Below are 23775 nucleotides of genomic sequence, written 5' to 3'. Positions count from 1 at the left end.
TGTACTACTATTATTCTTAGAGAAGCAAAATCATAATTCCAACACATACCGGCCACTGAAATTAGAAATCTTTATGTAGATGCAGGTAAATGTCACTTACGCAACATATATGCAAAATACTTGGTCACATGTGTTCTAGGCAACTATTTGAGAATGCTGCTGGTCAGTAATTGTCAACAGTGTTGATCACAATGGGAAAAACAAAAGTTCTTTTGGAATTTGATAAAGGGCTTATTGAAGGTGTCCATCTGGCTGAAGCTGATTTTGACCAGAGCTGACTGCTTTCTGAAAAGGTGAAATATCCTGGGTGTTTAATCAGTGGAAAAATAACCACATTGCTTGTCTAAGATGCGTAACTGTGATCCTAAGAAAGTTTGTCAGGAATGAGATCACCATCGTCTAAGAAGGCTTGTAAAGGACAAACAGAACTTTCTATGTGCAGTAACTGACCAAGCATTTAATGAAGGACTATTCTCGACCCATATCTCACCAAACTATGCATAGGGAATTGAAGAGGACCGGTATTGGCAGTCACATGCCTATACGTAAAATAAAAGTTTCTAGTTCAGTGGCCTGGTATGCATAGATCACTATATAATATTGTTTTCTTTGAAAGAAAACCAATTCTATCCTTTAGTTAATCATATATAGAAGACCTTACTTTGTATCAATTTATGTGAATGACTGGAAGTGTAATGTACCTAATCTACTGATGAAAGCTGTTACCTTATAACATTCTCGTTTCAAATGCATTTTGTATAGCATTTCTCTGCAAACAGATAAACGCATATCCTGAGCCAACATAATCAACAGGATACCCATGTTATAGTATCCTGACCTTATCTTCCTACCAAAAATATGTTTCTGTTGGGTTTCCTTGCTGATTAGAATCCCAAATTTCTGTTGAAAATAAGTTTAATACATCCTAAATTTGGAATTGTTATGTACATATAAAAAATTTCATTGTATTAACCAACAGTATTTTTCAAATAACAATGGAAGTTATACTACTCAAAATGAAGATAATTATATAGAAGAACTTGATTTCCTAATATCCTCAGTATCACTAATGGTAGGAGGATGAGCTAAAACAACATCAATAAGTCCATATTCTTTGGCTTGTTCAGGGTTCAGGAAACGGTCCCTCTCCATATTTTCTTCTACAATAAATACAAAATTAGTTAATTAGGCACAAAATACTGGACATTTTTAGATACATTATCTTCCTGCTCACTTTAACTCTACAATAAAATGTAAACACTAAATCTGTAAACTTGTATTATTGTGTTATATAATTAAATTATTATAGGAAGCATAATTAACATTCATCATTGTTTTATACTAAGTAGGCAAAAATGTTTTCCTTTAAAAGTTTCAAAAGTGGCTGAGAGATTACAAAAATACAAACCTGCTGTATAAGTTAAACTGATATTACAGAATTAAAAGCCACAAAAATCTCATATATTTGCCTCTTAATTGATTAAGAGTTTAACTGATTCAACCAACTCTTAAGTTCCACTAGGCTGATAGCTATTTAGCTGCCGGACAAGGCATATCTAAGTAGATAATATGTGAACTTATTGTTTACATGAAAAATAAGTATGAAAAATAATTAAAAGACCAAAAAAAGTTTGCTTTTTTTTTTTTTTTTTTTTTTTTTTTTTTTTTTTTGTGGCATGATCGCTAGTCCAAGCAAATATATTGATGCTTAGGCTAGCAATCATGCCTCCTATAAGGCCAGAGCTAGGGCAAATCTCATAAATGCTGGCGAGTGCATTTCCGTAAGCTCTCTGGTCAAATTTCGTATGAAACTTTCATAGTTTCTGCATGCGGCTTTGAAATAATGCTGGATTTAATACCCACTTGATTTATATAATGAGGTATTGAAATTCTGAGGATTTCTGCCTGATTTCTGATGAGAACTGAAAAACAGCAATAAATTCAGGTTGCCAAGTTATTATATTCTTGGTTTAAGGCTAATGACTTCACATCAATTGCCTTAGTATCGTATAATGCAAAGCACACATAATTTCAGGTCTGCATAAAGCTATGCATTATGGGAAGAGCCACTACCCAGAAGGGATACCAAGATTGAAGTAATGCATTTGTCATATGCAAGTAGTGAAAAGGTGTATTACCTTATTATTAAATTACTCTGAATCAGAGATAGATGAAAAACAGCTGTTAGGCCAAATTGAAACTCAAAAGCACTAACAAAAAATGAATATGGCTCTTGGGAAGGGCTTGGTCTTTTAAGAAGTGCAATATTAATCAAACTATTATTGCTATCTTAGCTGTTTTTAAATCAAACATTCTTTTTCCTGCTTGGTTTCTACTTCTCAGATCTACATTTTGCATACTGTGATATGAACTTACTTCTTAATGATCACTTACTCACACACGCAAAGAATTCAGGTTTTGTGAACCTCTCATGTGCAGGGTTGATATTAATAATAATAAATTTAGTTTAATCCTTTATCCAAGTTTGTGCAAACAAACTTGGATAAAGGTTTGTACCTGAAAGTATCTTCAGGACTCGGGTAAAGTGGTACAACACCGGACAACTCCTTGCAAAGGTGGAACAAGCTACCAACACTCCTATCCCAGTATCTCCTATAATGCAAAACACATCTCCTTGCGGATATCCATAATGCAAAACACATCTCCTTGCGGATATCCACAAGGAGATGTGTTTTGCATTATAGGAAATACTGAGATAGGAATGTTGGTATCTTGCTCCACCTTTGCAAGGAGTTGCCCGGTGTTGTACCACTTTACTCCAGTCCTAAAGATACGTTCAGGCACAAACTTGAATAAAGGATTAAACTAAATTTATTATAGTCTGACCAAGTGAAAAATAAACTTTCAACATGATATTAATAAATTTTGAAGTACAAACCATTCTGAATTAAACTTTAGACTTTATCATATGCTGTATTATTATATTATAAAAAGATCTCAAAATAGGAAAAGTCGAGTACTGAGAAGACAGTTGACTGTAATTTAGAAGTAGCTACTTTACTGACATTACTTTTTATTAGTGGCTTTGTAGCTAGAAAAACTAAGGATATATGTAATTCAGGATCTTTAGACTATGCAAACTATTCAGATTAATGCTCAAATTCAGAGGAGAATTTACATTCTCAACAATTAAAACAATTATGTATCAAAATATCAATTTCTAAATTGCAAACATTCTTCTACTCTCTTTCAATACTTGACTCGCTTTTTTTTGGATAGTGTCTCTTTATCTAGCACACTGTGGGAATGCACTCTTCAACTTTAGCAACTGTAAGAGGTAGAGACAGACCATCTGCTGACTTCCAAAATAGAAGTCTGCTGACTTCTATTTTGGAAGTCAGTGGCTTCTGCTTAGGTATTCATTCTCTCGTGTTACACTTTCTGTTATCATATTCATAAATAATGTTAATTAACTGTACTATACTTTTTTTCTAAAGATGAAATAGGCAAAAGAGTCAAGGAATAATTAGATGATAAATACTGAATGATGCACTTGCATGGCATTTTACTTCTATTTCTTTACAATCGTTCCTGTACTTCCTTTTTTGTTCGACTGTGCTCGAACTGTCAGAGGATCTTAAACAACATAAAATACAACTATAAAGTAAATTTGGTCAAAAGTAGGACACCTAAACCGCACAGGAAACACCTATATTCCAAATTTAGTTGAAACCAAATGAATGATGTGATTATAGAGGAGAAAGGAGGAAAGTCTGTAAAGGAGGAGAAAACTAGAGCATTTTCAAAATAGTACTTTAGTTCTTTCATTAATTGGAACTCATCATTTGGTAGGTTGCATCCTATTTAATATCTCTGTTGAATAAAAGTGGTGAACTAATAATATTCAACTTAGAACTAAAGTAGGTAAAAATTTGTCTCCTTCAATTCTAGTAATAACAGTAGTTATAATGTTACAATTCTTGATGAAATGTCCTTATATTATTACATAAAGAGATTTATTAAATCATGAAATTCACTTCAGTTTAAGTACAAAAGATGCAACCAACAATCCTATTTAATGTTAGTTCAAAAAAGTCATATCTCTAATTGTTTCCAGAATTCTGTTAGTTTTCACTTTTTTTTTATATTTTATCCACATTTGACGTTTATGGATGCCGTATAGTCATTCCCATACCTCACATGGTTTTGGGAATGAAGTCTTCTGCTAGAATAAATAGTAGGGTCACAGATTCCCTTTCCACACACAGTTTGTAGGACAATCACAAACATCCATGCCCATGGCAGGATTCGAACCCACAGCCTCTTGGCTGGAGAACAGACACTTGGCCAACGAGGCTGGCTAGTTTTCACACGAGAAGGTCAATTTGCTTGTCAATGGCTTCTGCTTAGGTATCCATTTCCTTCATGTTATGCTTTCTGTTATCATATTCATAAATAATGTTAATTATTATTATTATTATTAGACACTTCCAGAGAGTCCAAAGACCATCGAGAGAGAGCGTATGTCAACAGCATCAAACAATCGGTCCCCTTCCAACTACAAACCACGCTCAAACTTTCTTAACTTTTTGCGAGCCATTAGTAGCAGAGGTTCTACCAATCGACCAACCTTTAACTGTATGAAACTATGACCAAGGAAACTAAATACTGTTTCCTTCTCCTAAACGAGCAGGAATAAATTACCGGAAATTGTCTTATTCCTGTGGTAACTCAAGTCAGAGAATAATAAACAGACACACTGTGATTGTTTTATCTTTTCATCGAAAAAAAATCCTTGAGTATCCTCTTTTAATTTAGAATCCAGAAAATGGGAATTTCTAATTTTGTTTATTCATCTAATCTAGCTATTCATATAAGTCAGGAATTCAAGACTACATTAATTTTTAACAAAGTTATTTATTGGCTAAATAACAGAAAACTGATTATGTACACTGCCCATTGATTTCTGTGTCAAAAAAAAAAAAAAAAAAAGCCTCATGGTGTTGCATACTAGTGACAGATTGGATACTTCAAAATTACTACAAATAAATGACCTTATTAAGGCAGTAAGGTAAGAAATAAATGAAAAGCTCTAGTATTTAATACTAAAGATTTCTTGGAAACTTGGATGATGTGACATTATTCTATGTCCATAGTCTCCACTGAAGTTGTAAGAAAAGCAGCAGCAGAAGTTAAGTACTTAAAAAAAAAAAAATAAAATAAAAAAAAAAAAAAAAAAATATATATATATATATATATATATATATAAATAAGTGAATTTCATGTTTCCAACAAATACTGGGAATGTAAAATTTGTGGTTCATGGATGCTGACGTCAATTCAAGCAAAACAGAGTAAACAATAAATTCAGAGATCTATTTTATCCAATATAGAGGTGGATTAATACCATTAAAAATAATAAGAATAATGGGACCAACTTACCATGGTTTTGTCTTCTTTTATGGGAAGACAAAATAAGACAAAGGTAAGTTGGTTCAATACAGTTAGGACTACTTTAAAGAATAAAACTAAAGACTGATCAGAATCCTAACAAAATGAAGAACAATTTGAAGAAAATTGCTGCAAAAAATTAGTAATTCATCCTCAACTGTTTTGGAAATCTATACTGAATCCTCAACTTTTATATAACTCTTAAGAGTACAACATCAAGAAATGTCAATAAAGAAATTTCATGTACTCTTTTCTAGTTCCTATTGTGGTTCTTGCAATACGGTATACATGCAGCAGTGCATGTAATTAATAATTATGCTGAATTTCTGATAAGAAACACATATACAAGACAAAACTAAAACAATGTGGGGAATTTTCCTTACCAATTTTTTCTAATGGCTGTACTGTATGTTTGGCATAGAGTAAATTAATTTTCTTTTTTAAATACAGTATTTCTTCAGCATGGATTTGTATATCTGTTGCTTGTCCCTGCATAATACATTAAAGAATGAAAACAAGTTGAAATAAAAAAGAGACTTGTAATATGAAAATGAATAAATGTAAATATACTTGGTCAATATAAATATACTATAGCAAAAAGGAATCAAATGCAATAAATACTCTATTCAACTGAAAAAGTTTTCTTTTACATAAGAATTATTTGTATATATTTTTCACAGTGAGTGGCATGCAAATGTGCCTAGGTACAAGTCACGTTCTTTGCTTTCTTATTACTTCTGATTATACTAATGAGATTCTTTTCATTATATATATATTTTTTATGAAAAAAATTGAATGACTAGAACCGAGATTTAATTAAAAAGGTTTTAATATAAACACACTACTAGTTTCGGCCTGTAACAGCCTTCTTCAGGTGACATTATAAAAGAAAAAACACTAAACATTGAAGGTTAAAAGACTATGAACAACATAGACAGTCTTTATACATAATTAGCATTAAAACGTTGTAGTTGTATTTGAAGCTATTCTTTCATTTGTTGCATTGTTGGGAGAGTGCGTGCTTGCTGCATCACGTGAACGCCAGTACATGATTACAGCTGAATGACTATCCGGGAGGTTGTAGCTTAAGTTGTTATTTAGATGAACAGGATTGAAGATGATTTCTCTCGATTCCACAATTTTTCTCTCTATTTCGTCACTGCAACGGAAGATGTTTGTAGATTTTTCCCAGCAGACTTTGTGACTTTGGTTATCATCATTAGGATTAGCCGAGAAGAGGATATGACTTGATAATGCACTTGCTCGCTGTCTCTTGTAAGTAATGTCTCTCATGTGTTCTTCCATACGCATTTCGACAGATTTGTCTGTCTGCCCAAAATTAGGAATATCGCAGTCACATAATATTTTATATACGCCAGGGTATTTGAGTTGATGATGACAAGGTTTTGGGTGGCTAATTAAGGAACGGATCTTTGGAAGTGGAGTGAACAAGGTTCTGATATTGTATTTTTTTAGAACTTTTGCTAATTTATGTGAAACAGTACTTATGTAAGGAATAGATATATTGCTTTTGAATCTATTTGTTTCTTCTGAGTGATGTCTGGGAGGATTAAGAAGGAATTTGTTAATGATTTTCTTGGAATATCCATTAACTTCGAAAGAAGTTTTCAGATGGTTTATTTCTGTAAGCAGTTCATTTGGATCATCAAGAAGAGAACGAGCTCTATGTCCCAAGGTGGAAATAATTTCCACCTTGGGACATAGAGGGAAATCGCCCTTCTGCTGGTAAACTAAAAATATCGATATATAGAAAACCCACACATACCAACAGATATCTGCACAGTCAATCCCATCATTTCCCTCCTCATAAGCTTGGAATAATTTCCACCTTGGGACATAGAGCCCGTTCTCTTCTTGATGATCCAAATGAACTGCTTACAGAAATAAACCATCTGAAAACTTCTTTCGAAGTTAATGGATATTCCAAGAAAATCATTAACAAATTCCTTCTTAATCCTCCCAGACATCACTCAGAAGAAACAAATAGATTCAAAAGCAATATATCTATTCCTTACATAAGTACTGTTTCACATAAATTAGCAAAAGTTCTAAAAAAATACAATATCAGAACCTTGTTCACTCCACTTCCAAAGATCCGTTCCTTAATTAGCCACCCAAAACCTTGTCATCATCAACTCAAATACCCTGGCGTATATAAAATATTATGTGACTGCGATATTCCTTATTTCGGGCAGACAGACAAATCTGTCGAAATGCGTATGGAAGAACACATGAGAGACATTACTTACAAGAGACAGGTGCATTATCAAGTCATATCCTCTTCTCGGCTAATCTTAATGATGATAACCAAAGTCACAAAGTCTGCTGGGAAAAATCTACAAACATCTTCCGTTGCAGTGACGAAATAGAGAGAAAAATTGTGGAATCGAGAGAAATCATCTTCAATCCTGTTCATCTAAATAACAACTTAAGCTACAACCTCCCGGATAGTCATTCAGCTGTAATCATGTACTGGTGTTCACGTGATGCAGCAAGCACGCACTCTCCCAACAATGCAACAAATGAAAGAACAGCTTCAAATACAACTACAACGTTTTAATGCTAATTATGTATAAAGACTGTCTATGTTGTTCATAGTCTTTTAACCCTCAATGTTTAGTGTTTTTTCTTTTATAATGTCACCTGAAGAAGGCTGTTACAGGCCGAAACTAGTAGTGTGTTTATATTAAAACCTTTTTAATTAAATCTCGGTTCTATTCATTCAATTTTTTTCATAAAACTATGTATGTTAACCGAGTCAATGATCATTCTGTCATATATATATATATATATATATTCAATGAAAATACATTCACTGCACCCACTAGTATCAGTTTAAAAGAGATACATAAGCTATCTTGTTTGCAGAAATTAAAGACAGAACTTTACATGGAAATAACTGCTATAAAATTTCTGCCCAAGTATCAAAGGCATCCTCATTACATTAATAACAGAACAAAATAAAATGCAATAAAAGAATTTTCAAAAAGAAGCACTACAGCTGTGAAAATTCAGCAAATTCCTAATTTAAAAAAATCTTGCCAAGAAATTACATTTTTGTTTAATCCTTCACATCCTCTTGGACATGTATAATACTGTGCATTATGGGAAAGGCCACTACCCAGAAGAGATCAAGATTGAATTAATGCAGAAATAATAAATTTCCCATATACAATTAGTGAAAATAAGTATTACTTTATTATTAAAATACCATAGATTAGATAGCAGTAGAAAGTTTTTTCACTTGATTATAAATTAAATTTGCTATGAATTACTTCTACTAGAATTACAGAGGAATTCTCTACTGAGTGTTCCTGGTAAGATTTATGCAAGTGTACTTGAGAAATGGTTGAGAAGGATTGTAGAAGAGAAGCTTGGTGAAGAACAAGCTGGATTCAGCTTAAATAGAGGCTGTCGGGATCAGATTTTCACTTTACGACAAATAGTTGAGAAATCATGGGAATATAACAAAGATCTGTATTTAAGTTTTGTAGATTTGGAAAAGGCATATGACAAGGTGCCAAGAGAGAAACTATTCAAAATGCTACAGTTGTATGGTGTCAGTGGGGCATTATATCAAGCGATACTTAGTCTTTATTTGAGTTGTAAAGCAGTTAGAATTGAAGAAAGTACAGGAAGATGGTTTAATGTTAAATCTGGTGTCAGACAAGGATGTACATTATCCCCTCTGTCATTCATAATCTATATGGATCACATAATAAAGAAAAGTGGTATTAAACCTGATATCAAAATTGGAGATGTTAATGTCAGCACTTTGCTTTATTGCAGATGATGTTATACTTCTAAATAAATCAGCTACAAGTCTGCAAGATTCCCTAGCTAAATTGATTAACTGTTGTAATAGATATGGTATGAAGGTCAGCAATAACAAGACAAAGACAATGAAAATATCAACTGCATTCTGAATGGACAATCTATAGAACAAGTAAAACATTTCATCTTAGGCATAATTTTTAGTGAAGATGGCAAATTTCATATGAAAACAGACAACAGAATCAACAAAGCTGGTATGGTAGGAAGTCAACTGAATAAATTTATATGGAATAAGTGAGAAATTAGTCAAAACACTAAATTAGCTATACAAGACAGTGTTCAAACCAATTTTAACTTATGGATCTGAGAGCTGGGTTAGAAGTAAAACACTTGACCAAAGACTAGACACCGCAGATATGAGAGTCCTGAGAGAGATTAGGTGTGTGAACAGATGGCATGAATGGCAATATCATATTAAAAATAAGGATATTAGGAAAGAACTTGACATTGTCAGCATCCAGGAATGCGTTAACAGAGCTAACCTCAGGTGGTATGGTCACTTAAACAGAATGTTAGAGGAAAGATTAGCAAAACAAGTCTTCTCTGCCAGGTTGGCAGGAAAAAACCCAGAGGAAGACCAAGAAATATAGGTGGATTGATACGGTAAAAAAGTGCCTTAGAAGGTAGAAATATAAGATCTGATAATGATGAAGTCTTGACAAATAACAGATTGATTTGGAGGAAAATTGTAGATAGGAAGTTAGTAATGATGTAAATTTTTCATGTAGTACTACTAGGGAGATCTGAAAAATTCTCGATCTAACAATGAAAAAACGAATTTAAAATTTCAAAGACATATAACTTAAACAAGTTATATGTCGCCGAATTGAAGCCTTTGGCTCTTCACATATCTAATAATTTATTAGAGCACCTCACGGCAATACTCGTAGTAGGGGTACAAGTTCTGTTCGCTACAAACTTGATATTAACTAGGTCTGGCTACTCACTGATGAGACCTCAATAAAGGTCGAAACCGGTCTGGGTAGTGACCTTCTCTCATAATGTGAACAAAATACAGTTCCTAGGAGCTAAGTTCACATTATGGCAAATATCAAGAATAGTGATCGGAGCTCGCTCCACCTCTACCACGAGTTGCCCCAGCTTGCACTACCCTTTGGGATCAGTGCTGCAGTATCCAGGTATTTGCTTACGCTTGGAATCGCCGAACTTTATATATAGTTTTTACTATATTCGGCATGAAACTCTTTGAGTTTCTTATTCGGCTAAGAAACTATATGGGATGTAATATCCCTTAACTTAAACAAGTTATATGTCGCCGAATTGAAGCCTTTGGCTCTTCACATATCTAATAATCTTATAATTTCAAATTTATTTTTATTTCTGAACATAATCTCCATTAAGACTAATACATTTATTCCAGCGATGCTCCAGTGCCATTATCCTGTCCCTGTAGTGTTTCTCATAAGATCGGAAATACCAGCCACAGCTTCAATCACCTCTCGATTCAAAGAAAAACGCTGACCAGCGAGGAAGAGTTTTAGTTTTGGGAAGAAATAAAAGTCGGAGGGGAGCCAAATCTGGGGAATAGGATGGATGTTCCAACAAGTGCAGATCCCTTAATATTCCCATGCTAAAACACCTTTGTGGGCAGGTGCATTGTCCTGATGAAAGATGTTTTTCTTCTTCTGCAAACCAGGTCTTTTCTCACAAATTTTTTCATCTAGTCTGGTTAAAAGATTGGAAGAATATTCCCTGGTTATTGTTTTACCCTTTTCAAGATAATTATTAAAAAAAATGCCTTTGGCATCCGAAAACACCGATGCCATGACCTTGCCTGCTGATGGAACAGACTTTGTCTTCTTCTTCAGTGCCAAAGATGACAAAGTCTGTTCCTTGCCTGCTGATGGAACAGACTTTGTCTTCTTTGGCGCTGAACAACCAGCTTCTGTTCACTGTTTTGGCTGCTGTTTGGATTCTGGTGTGTAATGGTGAATCCAAGTCTCATCCATAGTAATAAATAAATGCACAGAATCAGTTTTATTCTTTTAAAACACACCAAACACTGTTCAGAGATTTTCATGACAGTTTTTTGTTCTGCTGTGAGCAAGCACGGCACCCATCTTGCGCAAAGCTTTTTCAATTGCAATTTTTCATGCAAAATATATCCTACATATTCTTTTGAAATGCCTATGGTCTCAGCAATTTCACGCACTTTGACTCGCCGTTCATCCAATACCATATTGTGCACTTGATCAATGATTTCTGGTGTTGTTACACTTTTTGGACGTCCTTCACGTGGATCATCTTCAAAGCTGGTACAGTCATGTTTAAACTTGGCAGCCCATTTCTTAATTGTCGAAAACGAAGGAGAAGAATGCCTGTAAACTTTTATGAACTTTGAATGAATTTCTTTGGCGTTAAACATTCTTTTACAAAGAATTTTATAACAGCACGATACTCAATTTTATCCATTTCAAGGGATATAGACAACACTTTTGCTTCAGACAGCTGTATAAAACAAACAAACAAACAAACAACAACAACAAAAAAAAACTACTTGATAGAATGATTTGAAATTTCACATGGATGCTTATGACAGATTTACCAACTTAGGAAAAAAAAATCTTGCTGATAGTGCTGTCATCTATGGTTGAGGCCGAGAACTTTTCAGACCACCCTCGTATATATATATATATATATATATATACACACATATATATATAATAAGATAATAATCTGGAATTTACCGAGATTGACACAATAATAGGGGATAACCGAAACATCAGATCAGTTTAAATTCAGGTGGTGTAGAAAGGCCTTGCAACTCTCTTTGTATAACTGTTCTACAAGGAATCTACTTTTTTGTAAAGGCTTAGTTTTTTTCCCCAAAGAACAAGATGACATGTTCTAATAGGCCAGATTACTCTGATTCATGATACTGGATATGGATTTATGTTTGTCATGACAGATGGCTATAGATCTACCAGACTGTCAGAAGTAAAAGTAATAGTAGACACCTGGAAAGCTAAATGTAGGAAGGTTATTTTTATGTGAGGGAAGGAAGATAGAAATATTCCTGACAAAATGAAAGGATACTACAACATTAAGAGGTCTTAGAACTTTAGTAATACATGCAGAAATTTCTTTAATATAGAAGAGTGGCATCTGAATCTGAATGATATCTTCAGGAGGTCTAAAGACTGGCAGCCTAAAGCAGTTTAAAGTTTTTTTTCTTGATAAAATACTCATTGAAATCATTTTTTAAAAAGGCAGATTTGATATAATTCAATTCTGATTGTAGAAGAACAATAAGATTTTAATGGTTCTGTAAAATCTTGTATAGACAGAAATTTTATATTAAATTCTTTCTACATTGATTTTAATTCCTAAGCAATTTTAATTACTTAGGAATTAAAATTAGATTGATTTGCTTGCAATTTTTGTAAATATCTAACTGTTGAATTACTGTACATCAACAAAGAAAATGATGTATAAATGAATTGTAATAGTAGACTGTTTAAGACAAAGAATAAAGAAAATTATGTATAAAAGAATTGTATTAATAGAATGTTTAAGACAAAGAAATGTCCCAGACAGATTAAAATAAGACCTAAGGCTATTACTATTATGAAGGTAAATAATGTACGGGGTTTCCTGCCTTAACGCAGCAATGAAAAAAGCAGACCCAAGTGAATACCCAAGGGAATGAAAGGGTAGCAAAATCCAAGGTCAATGGAGCAGCTTAAAAGGGGGAAACATCGAGGGCAAAAGGTCATCGTCAGGGAGTAGGTTTCGTTGGAGAAAGTTAGTTGTCATAGCGGGAGTTTCATCGGGGAAGGTCGGTCGTAGGTGGCCAGTGGACCGCTAAAAGAGGAGAGGCTGTTATCGATGTTCATCACTGGATAAGCAGGCTTTCGCCCAGTTTTCTATTCCAGCTCTCGGTTCATATATGTCCCGTCGATTCTAGGTCAAGGGACCAGTTCCAGCCAAGAGATACCCGAAGATGTTAGACGAGTCGCTTAAGCATTGAAAGAAGTGAGTTCTACCACCAAAGTACCTGCTGATTGCAGCCAGATGTCATTAAAAGCCCGTAAGTGAAAAGAAATATCGGAATGAAACAGATGGTGACGATCTCAAGGATCTACCGACATGGACTAGACGATTTAATACAAAGTAAGGTCTTCTATATATGAATAACTAAAGGATAGAATTGTAGCAGAGATTGCTCTAGCATATTTGTTAGCATTGTTTAAGGACTGTAGGCAGTTAGCTATACATTGAGAATTTACCTGTTTAATTGTGAGATAAGATAGCGTTTATTGATACCTAATGTTTAACTTGCCTGATATATATAGCATTGTAGGTCATTACTAATATATGATTTAAATGTAGGCACAATTATTACCATTGTCTGTGTACTTAGTGAAAGATTGTTGAACTTGGTATAATAGTTTAAGCTCCTAGCTAAAGTTAATGGGAAGTATAGAGTCAGAAATATTTGTGTGCTTAGTATTAACCTTTAATGTAACTTGACTAGTATGAATAAATTGTTTTCTTTGTCAAATAGTTTGCCTGATTCCTGCATACCAATGCATTGCTCATAAAAATCGAACCTATGTGATCTAAGGGGAAAGTTTTCCATGACTGTAGAATAGAGTTTTACGTTGCTTGATAGAGTGTTGAGAGTTAAAAGTATTTCCGTGCTAAGCGAAATGTTTTTTCTTTTGGAAGGATATTTTAATCTTATCTGCGATTTCTGATGGAGCAGTCGAAATAAAAAATAAATTTTCAGAAATCAATATTGAAGAAATACTTGCTGTTATAACAAAGGAATTCGACTCTAGCCTGAGGCAAATTCCCAAGTTATAAAATTACATGCACGAGAATAACATAGTTATGGCCTTGAGAAAGGGAAGGATTAAATATAAGTGACTAAATCAAGCAATGGATTATGTACTCGGAGTTACGACTGTATAATAAGTAGAGTATTTAAGTTAAAGTAAAATACGAGAAAAAGAGAGAGAAATTATTGAAGACATGTTTTGAATAAAGTACAACAATAAAAAAATTAAATAAATATATTTTTACAATGATGCAAACGACACGATTTTACAGTTCCAGCTTTTTGACTGGGATTATTATGAGAAGTAGTGTGGATATAACAATCAGTATGTGTTTCATGTTGAAAAACTGCTGAAAATTGTAAACTAACATCTGGGTGACAAAGAATCAATTATTTGTTATCACATGACAGAAGATGAAAATTATCTACATCATCTAAAGACATTCACAAACATCCATACCAAAAGAATTCAAATCCATAACCTGTATGCAGGAAAGTAGAGATGCTACCACTTGGCCAACCAAGGCAAGCAATGATGAAAAACCAGTGATTTATTTCCAATGTAGGAGACAAAGAAAATTCAGGTGGAACTAATCTTGATCATTTCTTTATTTGAAGAAACACACTCATTTGACCAAATCTCTTCAACAAAGAAATAAGCATATCATCATCTTTCTACAGTCTAAATACACAAGTGACTATAAAGTGGTCAGACCTGAATTTTTTAATGAATTTAGATTTAACCACTTAGGAGAGGTGAACCTGATGAATTCTGCAAATAATTTTTATATATTTCAGCTTACTACACTTTTTATACAACTCCCAGTAGAGAGACTCTTACTCTCCAACGTGTATAATCCTCTCCATATTAATCTGGCAGAAATTGTTTACCAACTGTTAGCAACCAAGTTTCTATCATACTTTTCTGCCTATTCACTAAACTCCAAAATCTGAGCACCGATTTTCACATTTCCTCAATCTCTTCTTATAAAAATCCTCATCACAAGTGCAATGGTCTTGTAGTCTTTACAGTTCTGGAAATGTGCCCTTTGGACTTCAAGTCTCTCTAGATCATCCCTAGATTCTCATCCATTTCTTACAGTCCCACCAATATAATGCAAAATTCCAAAGTGCAAAAATTTGTACTTATTGACATTAACATCCCATTCACACTTATCTCACCAAGTTAAAAGTTTATTTAAATCTTCCTGGAGGGACTTGATAGCAGCATTGCTATTTATAACAACGTTGAATCAGTGAATAAAATGAACAATGGTGATCCATGCTACTCTACTGGTCATCTTCCCTTTACCTCCCTGTCTCCTAGACATAACCTGCTAATTGCAAACAATCAATCTTCAATTTCTTATCCATCTGACTAATCTATAATGCATCCTCATTGCCATTAACTCTGTACACCAACTTTACATATGGCAACCTTTCGAATGCCTTCACAAGTGGGGAAAAAATTTACCATATATTCATATGAATCTCCATCAGCAATTCACACTTGATCAACCCAATCATAATCCTATTGTCTATTCCTTATCTCTATCTTATACCACTCTTGTTTGGTGGCTGTTTTTTCCCCTCCTTCCACTCTTCATGACACACTAATAGCCAAGTCAAGAGCAGAGACAACTCCTTTTGCACATCCCCTCATACTACATGATGATATATCATTCAATACTACAGCCTTATTAACATCTAACCTGGAGAGCTCATATACTTCTATTTCATAATTTCTAGCATTTTATTTATTTATTTTTTATATGAATTCTACCCATGAGAGATATACCTATTATACATTATTACTACAGATGGGTTAAGGGTTAGATAATCTGAAAACCTTACTCCAAAGATCAAACAGAATTTTTTCAAGCCATTTCAGGCCACCAATAAGCAGGTAGTGGTCTCACACTGAGCAATGAAATTCATCTACCACAGCCTATTTAGAGAACAGAAGCACTATCTACTGAAAGGATCAAGGCAGGCCTTCTGGGCAGTGCACACCATCCTTCATGCCAGTATGATATACACTGACAAAGTGCTCATTCAATAAATCCTCTGCAGCCTTTCTGTAAACATTGTTCCTCTTGCTCTATATAAAGTAGAACTCCTTGGATTTATTTTGGTCTTACTCATTCAAATTATACCCAAATCTTGTACCCAGGACTTAAGGACATAAAGTCCTTAAAACTGCACTGGACTTTCAAAGCTGTTGGCATATGAAAGGGTTTGTTGTGAACACAGAATGGTGGAAGGCTTTTATCCACATGGAAATCAACCTGTCTTGAGGATGGAAGAGAATAAGAAGATGTGCTCTGTCAACTTTACTCATCATTCCAAAGTATGGGCAGCCACAACATTTGTGGTTCTGAAGGAATCGCAAATTACAGGGATATTCTACCACTTTTTTAAAATAGCATAAGCATGCCATAAATGGTATTTTTTAAGCATTTCATTTAAGCAAATCAAAAGATCATGTTGAAGGCAGCAATCACCCTTGATTAGCAAGTGTTTAGGATGAAGAAAGAATAGGTGAACACTTGCTGATCATGGGTGACTACTGCATTCAACATGATATTTTGATTGCACTGAATTCTTTTAAGGTGCCATACTTTTTTTAAACTCACAACGTTACATTTATTCCCATTATATTACCAATTGAATGTTATATTTGCAGTTTAGCATACTTTTACACACACACATCTACCACATATATATAAAATGATAAGCCTTTTTATGTCACATTTTTTGAAATGTTTTGAAACTCAGAGGCTACCTTGAGTGTCAAGTCTTCAAAATTCGAGTCATCAGAATTCAAGGAGAACCGGCCTACAAGTCCGGAACCTGGGGGGTGGGACCTCCTTTTCGAGTCTTCAAAATTCGAGTCATTAGAATTCAAGGAAAACCAGCCTACCAGTCCGGAACTCTTGGGGGAGGGGCATAAGCGCCAATGGAGGAGGGGAGCCCCCTTTGAAGACTCGACACTCAGGGGCTACCATAGGTGCCAGATCCCCCCCCCCTTTCGAGTCTTCAAAATTTGAGTCATCAGAATTAAAGAAGAACCGGCCTACTAGTCCTGAACTTGGGGTGGGAGCCGGGGGGGGGGGGGGGGGGAAGGTTAGGTTAGGTTAACCCCCTTTTCGAGTCATCAGAATTCAAGATCCGGCCTACCAGTCCAGAACTCGGGGATTGGGCACCATAGGCGCCAGGGGGGCGGGCAGAATCCCCCTTTCAAGTCTTCAAAATTCAAGGAGAACCGGCCTGCCAGTCCAGAACTCAAGAGGGTTGGGCAGCGTGGATGCCAGGGGGGGGGGGGAGCTTCCCTAGTATATATATATAAAGGGCATATCTAGTGTTAAGAGCAAAAACACAATTAAATTCATTTGAGTGCATCACAGGAAAGTGCAATTTCAGAGGTCAGTTGTCTTAAGGTTCAAATATTTGAAGGATTGCTATTTCGAAGTTCAGATAAATGGTAGATTACTGTAACATATTAGATTCCTATATGATATTGCTGCTTGATTAGTTATAGCAATGTCACAGATATCGATGGTATTTCATCTGAAGCTTCATATTTTAGCTGTAATGTTTCTTGCTGGCTTCCAGGAAAGAAGAAACTGAAAAGAAGAAAGTTGTAGTTTTACAATTCTATAACTGTTGTAAATGCCTAAAGAGAGAGAGATGCACTAAATGCATTGGCCTCGCTGTCACCCTGTTGTCTGCACTGTACTAGGGTGGATTTTAACTATGCTTTTGTGTTTATATCCTCCTGGAATTTCCCAGCGGGTACAAAAAATGCTAACCTCACTACTGGAGTCAATATTGATATCACTGACAGCTATATGATTATTCATTTCTGTAACCCAGAATAATATAGCAGAATAAATAAAACACTCTTAACTTAATCATTCTCTAAGTCCTCATCAAGATAAAATTTACTTACTGCAGCATGTCCTGAAGGCTGATGAATCATAATGCGGGAGTTAGGAAGAGAATGCCTCATGCCAAGGGATCCAGCACACAGCAATAAGCTAGCCATACTACATGCCTGACCTACACACCACGTTGCTACAGGTGGCAAAATATATTGCATAGTGTCATAAATACCTAATCCTGCAGTTACAGAACCACCTAAAACAAAAGAAACATATTCATCAATTTAAAAAATATGCAGTAATATTTCATTTAATACAAGTTGTCAAGTGTTTTTAATAATGCTGTTAAAAATAAACTGCAAAATCATGGAGCTGCTTCTAACAGTAAATAAATCAGCTATCTCGTGTTATTCTAAACAGATTTGCAGTTACAGAACCCCCTAAAAACAAAAGAAACTTGTATTCAATTAATACAAGTTGCCAAGTGCTTTTAATAATGCTGTTAAAAATAAACTGCAAAATCATGCAGCTGCTTCTAACAGTAAATAAATCAGCTATCTCATGAGACTTATTACAAGCTAGCATAAATAAAAAATAAATAACTATTCTAACATCTTACTATTAACCAAAGGGAATAGGCAGCCCTAACATTTGGAAATCAGTAAGTGGGTGGCCATTAAGAAGAGAGAAGCCAAATTAATTCATTTCAATTATGGGCATGGAGAAAATTATTAAAATCATTCCGTGGGAAAGTGATAATGGTTAACAAGAAAATGTTTAGGAGAACATAAAGATGAAATGGTCTTTGGAGGAACTGACTGCTAAACAGAAATTTAGCACTATTGACATGAAGTGAGTAGATGTACTGAAAAAGACAATTATGTTAGAGAAGGTTGAAGGTATGAGCAGCAGAAGAAGAAGACAAGGAAGAGCTGAATGAACAATATAAAAGAACATCTTTTTCACTATTAAGCATAATTGCTTGTAGTGCCTCCATCTTCAAAGACTATCCTGCCATCATTTTCCTTGGTTATCCTCTATTTCTCTTTCCATTTGATATCCGGCTCTTTACTTTCTTTGCCCATCTGTTATCCTGCATTCTTTCTGCATGAGTTTTCCATTTTTGAATACAGTCCAATTTTCTCGTATTTGTGACTTCTGGATTTTGTTTAATAATGTTACACCTTCAATTTTTCTTAATGTTTTCATCCCAGTAGTTGGTCTAATTTTTGTAGTTGCTGCACATGTGACTGCTGTATATGTTAGTACTGGTTTGATTATGCTTTTATATATTCTTATTTCTGTTTCTTTGCTTATGTTCTTATTCTTCCGGATGAGGCCGTTGAGGCATACAGATATTCTTTTAGCTTTTATGGCTTGTTCTTGTACTTCTTTTTGTGTAATGCCATAATTGTTTATTTATATTCTTAAACTATTTTATTTTACTAACCTGTTCAATTATTTTCCTTTCAATTTATAAATTTGCATCCTAAGGATCCCTAGATAACTCGCACTGTTTTAGTTTTTCTGTTGATATCGTCATGTTTTTCTTTTCTGCTGCATTACTGAAAGTATTTAGTAATCTTTATAAGTCATCTTCATTTTCTGCTAGTAATATTATATCATCAACATATCCAATTACTCTTAATTTTTTATTTTTGATTGGTATTCTGCATTTTTCTATTTTGTTTACTCCTTTATTTCATCCCTCACTAAATTAAATAAGGTGGGAGTTAATGAATCACCTTGTCTAATTCCTTTGGTTATTTTAATTTCTTCAGTCTGTCCTTGTTCTGTATTTATTATAGAACTGTTATCTCTCTCTCTCTCTGTGTGTGTGTGTGTGTGTGTGTGTGTGTGTACATGCTTAATTAGTTTTAAAATTTGTTTTGGTATTTTTTTTAAATTTTAAATGTGGTTATTATATCTTTGGTGTTCTATTTTCTGTGTGAGTTGTGGTGTCAGACTTTTTAAGGGATTTTGTGAATTCTTTTATAAAGCAGTCTTTAACTTCTTGGGTGTTAAGTGAATCTGAATTATAAGCTTCTCTTATGAATGGTTGGCTTGGTATCTTAAGTTTTATTTTGTTTTTTGCAATCACTGGGTTGTGGTCGATCCTATGTCTGCTCCAGGATGTTTTTGTTTGTGTTATTGCATTTTGGAATCTTTGCTTATTATTATATAGTCAATTTGGTTTCTATAGATGTCCCTAGGGCTTTTCCATGTATATAGTTTCTGCTCCTATTTTCCATGTATATAGGAGGATGTTTAAATAGTGTGTTGGCAATTATTAGGTCATTAGTTTCACAGAATTGAATTATTCTTTCACCTATTTCACTTCTGATTCCAAGCCCTTGGTTTCCCATGCAAAATGGATTTTTTCTGAGCCCACTTTTGACTTTAGGTCACTCATCATGATAATAATATCATCTGACTTAGCACTAGAGATTGCAGTTTGGATGTCTTCATAAAACTGTTCCAACTCTTCATCTGGGTGGTCTTGGGTTGGTGCATATGCTGATAATAAACAAATTGGATGGTTGTGTAGTTATTTTGGCTGTTATGAGTCTGTCATTTATGGGCCAATATCCATGTAGAGATTTTGCAATTCTATTACTTAGAACAAGTGCTGCTCCGTTAAGGTGTAAGTCACTGCCAGAGTAGATTATAGTGTGATTTCTTCCTATTATTATTCCTGTATCTGTCCACCTCACTTCACTGATACCTGCAATATCAGCCTTCATCACTTCTAATTCCTGCATTAAGTTGTCTAATTTTCCCACTTCATAGAGTGTTCTGACATTCATTGTTACTATTTTCAAGAGATTGCTCCTGGTTTTCAGACAAGGGACATCTGAGAATATCCTCCCCATAGGGTTTAGGACATCATCTTCATATACTACCTTAGTAGTTCTTGTCTTACAATTCCCGGTTTCAAGCTCTTCTTCCCTGTAGCTATAAGAGTTGATGGTTGCAGGGGGTCTCAACCGTATCTCTAACTTCATATTGTGACATGGTGTTTCTCATGGTTGACAATGGATAAATATGTGGTGAAGCTCCAATCTCTTCCACAATGGCTAGCCACAAGTCCCTTAGATGTCACAAGTGTGCCCCCAATGTGCCGCACATCTTACTGTCATGCCCTTGATGCCAATGATCATAAGTCAATGTTGATTCTTCTGCCATCTTGGCCATTCCAGACTTCATGCACATAAAGGTTGACATTCCCTATTTACAGCATTCTATATTGCTGATACCCTCACTTAATTTTGGGCTAAATTAAGTGAGGGTATCAGCAATACAGAAAGCGGTTTACCGGGATATGGCCGCTGGTGTGCACTACTACCAACTTCTTGGCACCATAAGTGAGAGTTGAGTGTATTTGAGGACCAGAGCCCAATATCCTGACCCTGAGATCAGTGACTGACATCAATACTAGGGTGCTACCTCTCCATACACCCTCTTTGGAGTAGTTATCTCAATATTCCTGTTTAACTTTTTCTTATTTCACTATTTACTTTATTTCATATAGTTTTATATTCTTCATAAATTTAGGTATTTGATTTGTTTTGTAGATATCTATGAAATGCAATTTTCTTCTTTCACTAAGCTTTTTATCTCCTTTTTAAACCACTGTGTCCATCTTTAATTAGTTTCTGTACTAACTGTTTTTTCTCCTAATGCTTGTTTTGCTGCTTCATGTACAATGTCTTTAAAGGATGACCATTTTTCCTCTACTCTTTGTTTATTTTTGTTTTATGTTTCAATTTATCTAACAATATTTTTTGGTATAGTAGTTATTTATTAGAGACATGTGCATTAGACATAATATAATTTTTGAATAACACACACATACACATGTAAGAAAAAACTAAATATAATTTATTACGCCTATATATTTTGCTCAATACGGCATGAACTTCTTTCGGAGAGAAGGCAAAAAGACTGGTAACAGCATTTAAATTCTGAATACAAATATTAATTATTTTCTTATCATTCTGTGTTGTGAATCAATATCATTAAATAAGCTAGCAACAATAAACAGCTGGTTGACAGCAGTTGAGCGCATTACTGCCAACATGCTAGATGACTAGTGATGAGAATAAGGCACACAATTTCAGCCACCTCATGTTCCTAATCCTGGATTTAAAAAAACTATAGTTTCTTTCTTCATGGAATTAAACTTCCAATGCAAAGAAGAGGCTGAAAAGACCTAGAAGAGCGTCTATCACTAATTTGAATTGAACCTATAAATCCTTCTTGTTGATCTAGCATTAACAAAAGCACACAATTAGCTTCAACGTGTCTGTCTGTCTACGTGAAACAAGGTGAAAATGGTTGAAGCAATTTTTCATCATCATTATCAATTTCCTGGTAAGTTCCCTTAAGAGGTGTTCAAGGTTATAATGACAGCACTTAACTTTACATTATTATTAATCTCCTATCAACAATTTTCCTTCGAATCAGTCTATTACTTGTCAGCACTCCAATATTGTAGTATCTACCATTTCGTACTTCTAAGGCACCTTTGACTGAATCAATCCACCCAGACCTTAGTCTTCTTCTGGATCTTCTTTCCTGCCATCTTGGCATCAAACACCCATTTTGCTCAACTTTTTTCTTCCATTTTACTTAAGTGACCATACCACTTTAGATTAGCCCTATTTGCACATTCTTGAATGTAAACAATGTTATGCATGAAGGCATTAGACAATGTAAACAATGCCTAATGCCCTCATTTTTAATATGATTCTGCCACTGATGGTATCTGTTCAGACCCCCTAATATCTGAGGTATCTAATCTCTGATCAACGTGTTATTTCTAAACCAACTTAGTAATTACTTTATACAAAAAAAAATAAAAATAAAATAAAATAATAATAATAATAATAATTGTGCCAGTGATGTAAGTAATGTCATTTCTTGAGCAGGGCATGTGTGTACTTCTTAATTATTTAACCTTTAGCCCATCTATTGCCGACCTGATTGGCCGAGTGGTTAACATATCTACACTCTACCCAAAAGGCTGCGGGTTCGAATCCCACCATAGGCATAGAGGTTTGTGATTGTCTGTGAACTAGTGGTGGCCAGTAGATGATGATAATGATGATGGTAGTTGCAGTTCGTAGTAGTTGGTGGAGACCAAGGGCTGTAGAGTGGGTGCCCTGTAATAATAATAATAATCTATGTACCACTAATGTATTCACATAAAAAAGTCATTTTGTTATGTATCATACACTGAGTTGGCAGTTTATTTATTTATTTTATTATGTAGTTCCCACCCACGAAAGGTTATTGTAAACCTATAGTATTACTGTACTGTGGGTAGGCTAAGAATTTACTATTTTAATTTTTTTTTTTTTTGTCATTTTTATCAATCTGATATATTTTTTATTTATTTTTGCATAGTCCAGAAAACCTGCTCTAGAGACCAAACATGGATCTTTTTCAAGACACTTCAGGTCTCCAACAAGCAGGGTAGTGGTCTCACACCTGGTGATAAAATTCATCTCCCACCTAAATTATGAACACTCCACCAATAATCCATGGAATCCACCATTTCATGAAATGCACTGTCAAGTGTCTATATATATATATATGAAACAGATACTAAGGGATAGCAGATTGAAAAAAATCCCATAGAACATTAGTATGATGCGTGGGAAAGAGAATAGGGATTTGATAAGTACAGTGTGAGAAAGGCTGTTCCAAAGAGAAGGATGAGAGGTTTATTCAGTATGCATGAGGATGTACATTTTATACACAATTCAAGGTGAGTGTATAAATCTAAGCACTTTGATCATGGCATGATAATCTGCA

At 34.5% G+C, this 23775-nt stretch overlaps 1 protein-coding gene across 1 annotated transcript in view; it reads right to left on the bottom strand.

The window, feature by feature from the left end:
• Positions 1 to 897: 897 nt before the first annotated feature.
• ClpP (Caseinolytic protease proteolytic subunit) overlaps positions 898 to 23775 on the bottom strand; it is a 66626-nt gene continuing 43748 nt past the window's right edge. Inside the window, exons 4-6 of the mRNA XM_090416031.1 lie at positions 18024 to 18211; positions 5796 to 5901; positions 898 to 1160 (exon numbers count right to left, since the gene is read on the bottom strand). Of these exons, the coding sequence (XP_090272157.1) occupies positions 1027 to 1160; positions 5796 to 5901; positions 18024 to 18211 (428 nt within the window). The 3' untranslated portion in view covers positions 898 to 1026. The remainder of the gene's footprint in view (positions 1161 to 5795; positions 5902 to 18023; positions 18212 to 23775) is intronic.

The sequence above is a fragment of the Typopeltis vanoorti genome, chromosome 3 (assembly GCF_054136105.1).
Source record: "Typopeltis vanoorti isolate ZY-2024b chromosome 3, IOZ_Tvanoo_1.0, whole genome shotgun sequence".
Taxonomy (NCBI): Eukaryota; Metazoa; Arthropoda; class Arachnida; order Uropygi; family Thelyphonidae; genus Typopeltis; species Typopeltis vanoorti.
Note: the sequence above shows the minus strand (reverse complement) of the source record. Positions and strands in the feature narration are given on the sequence as shown.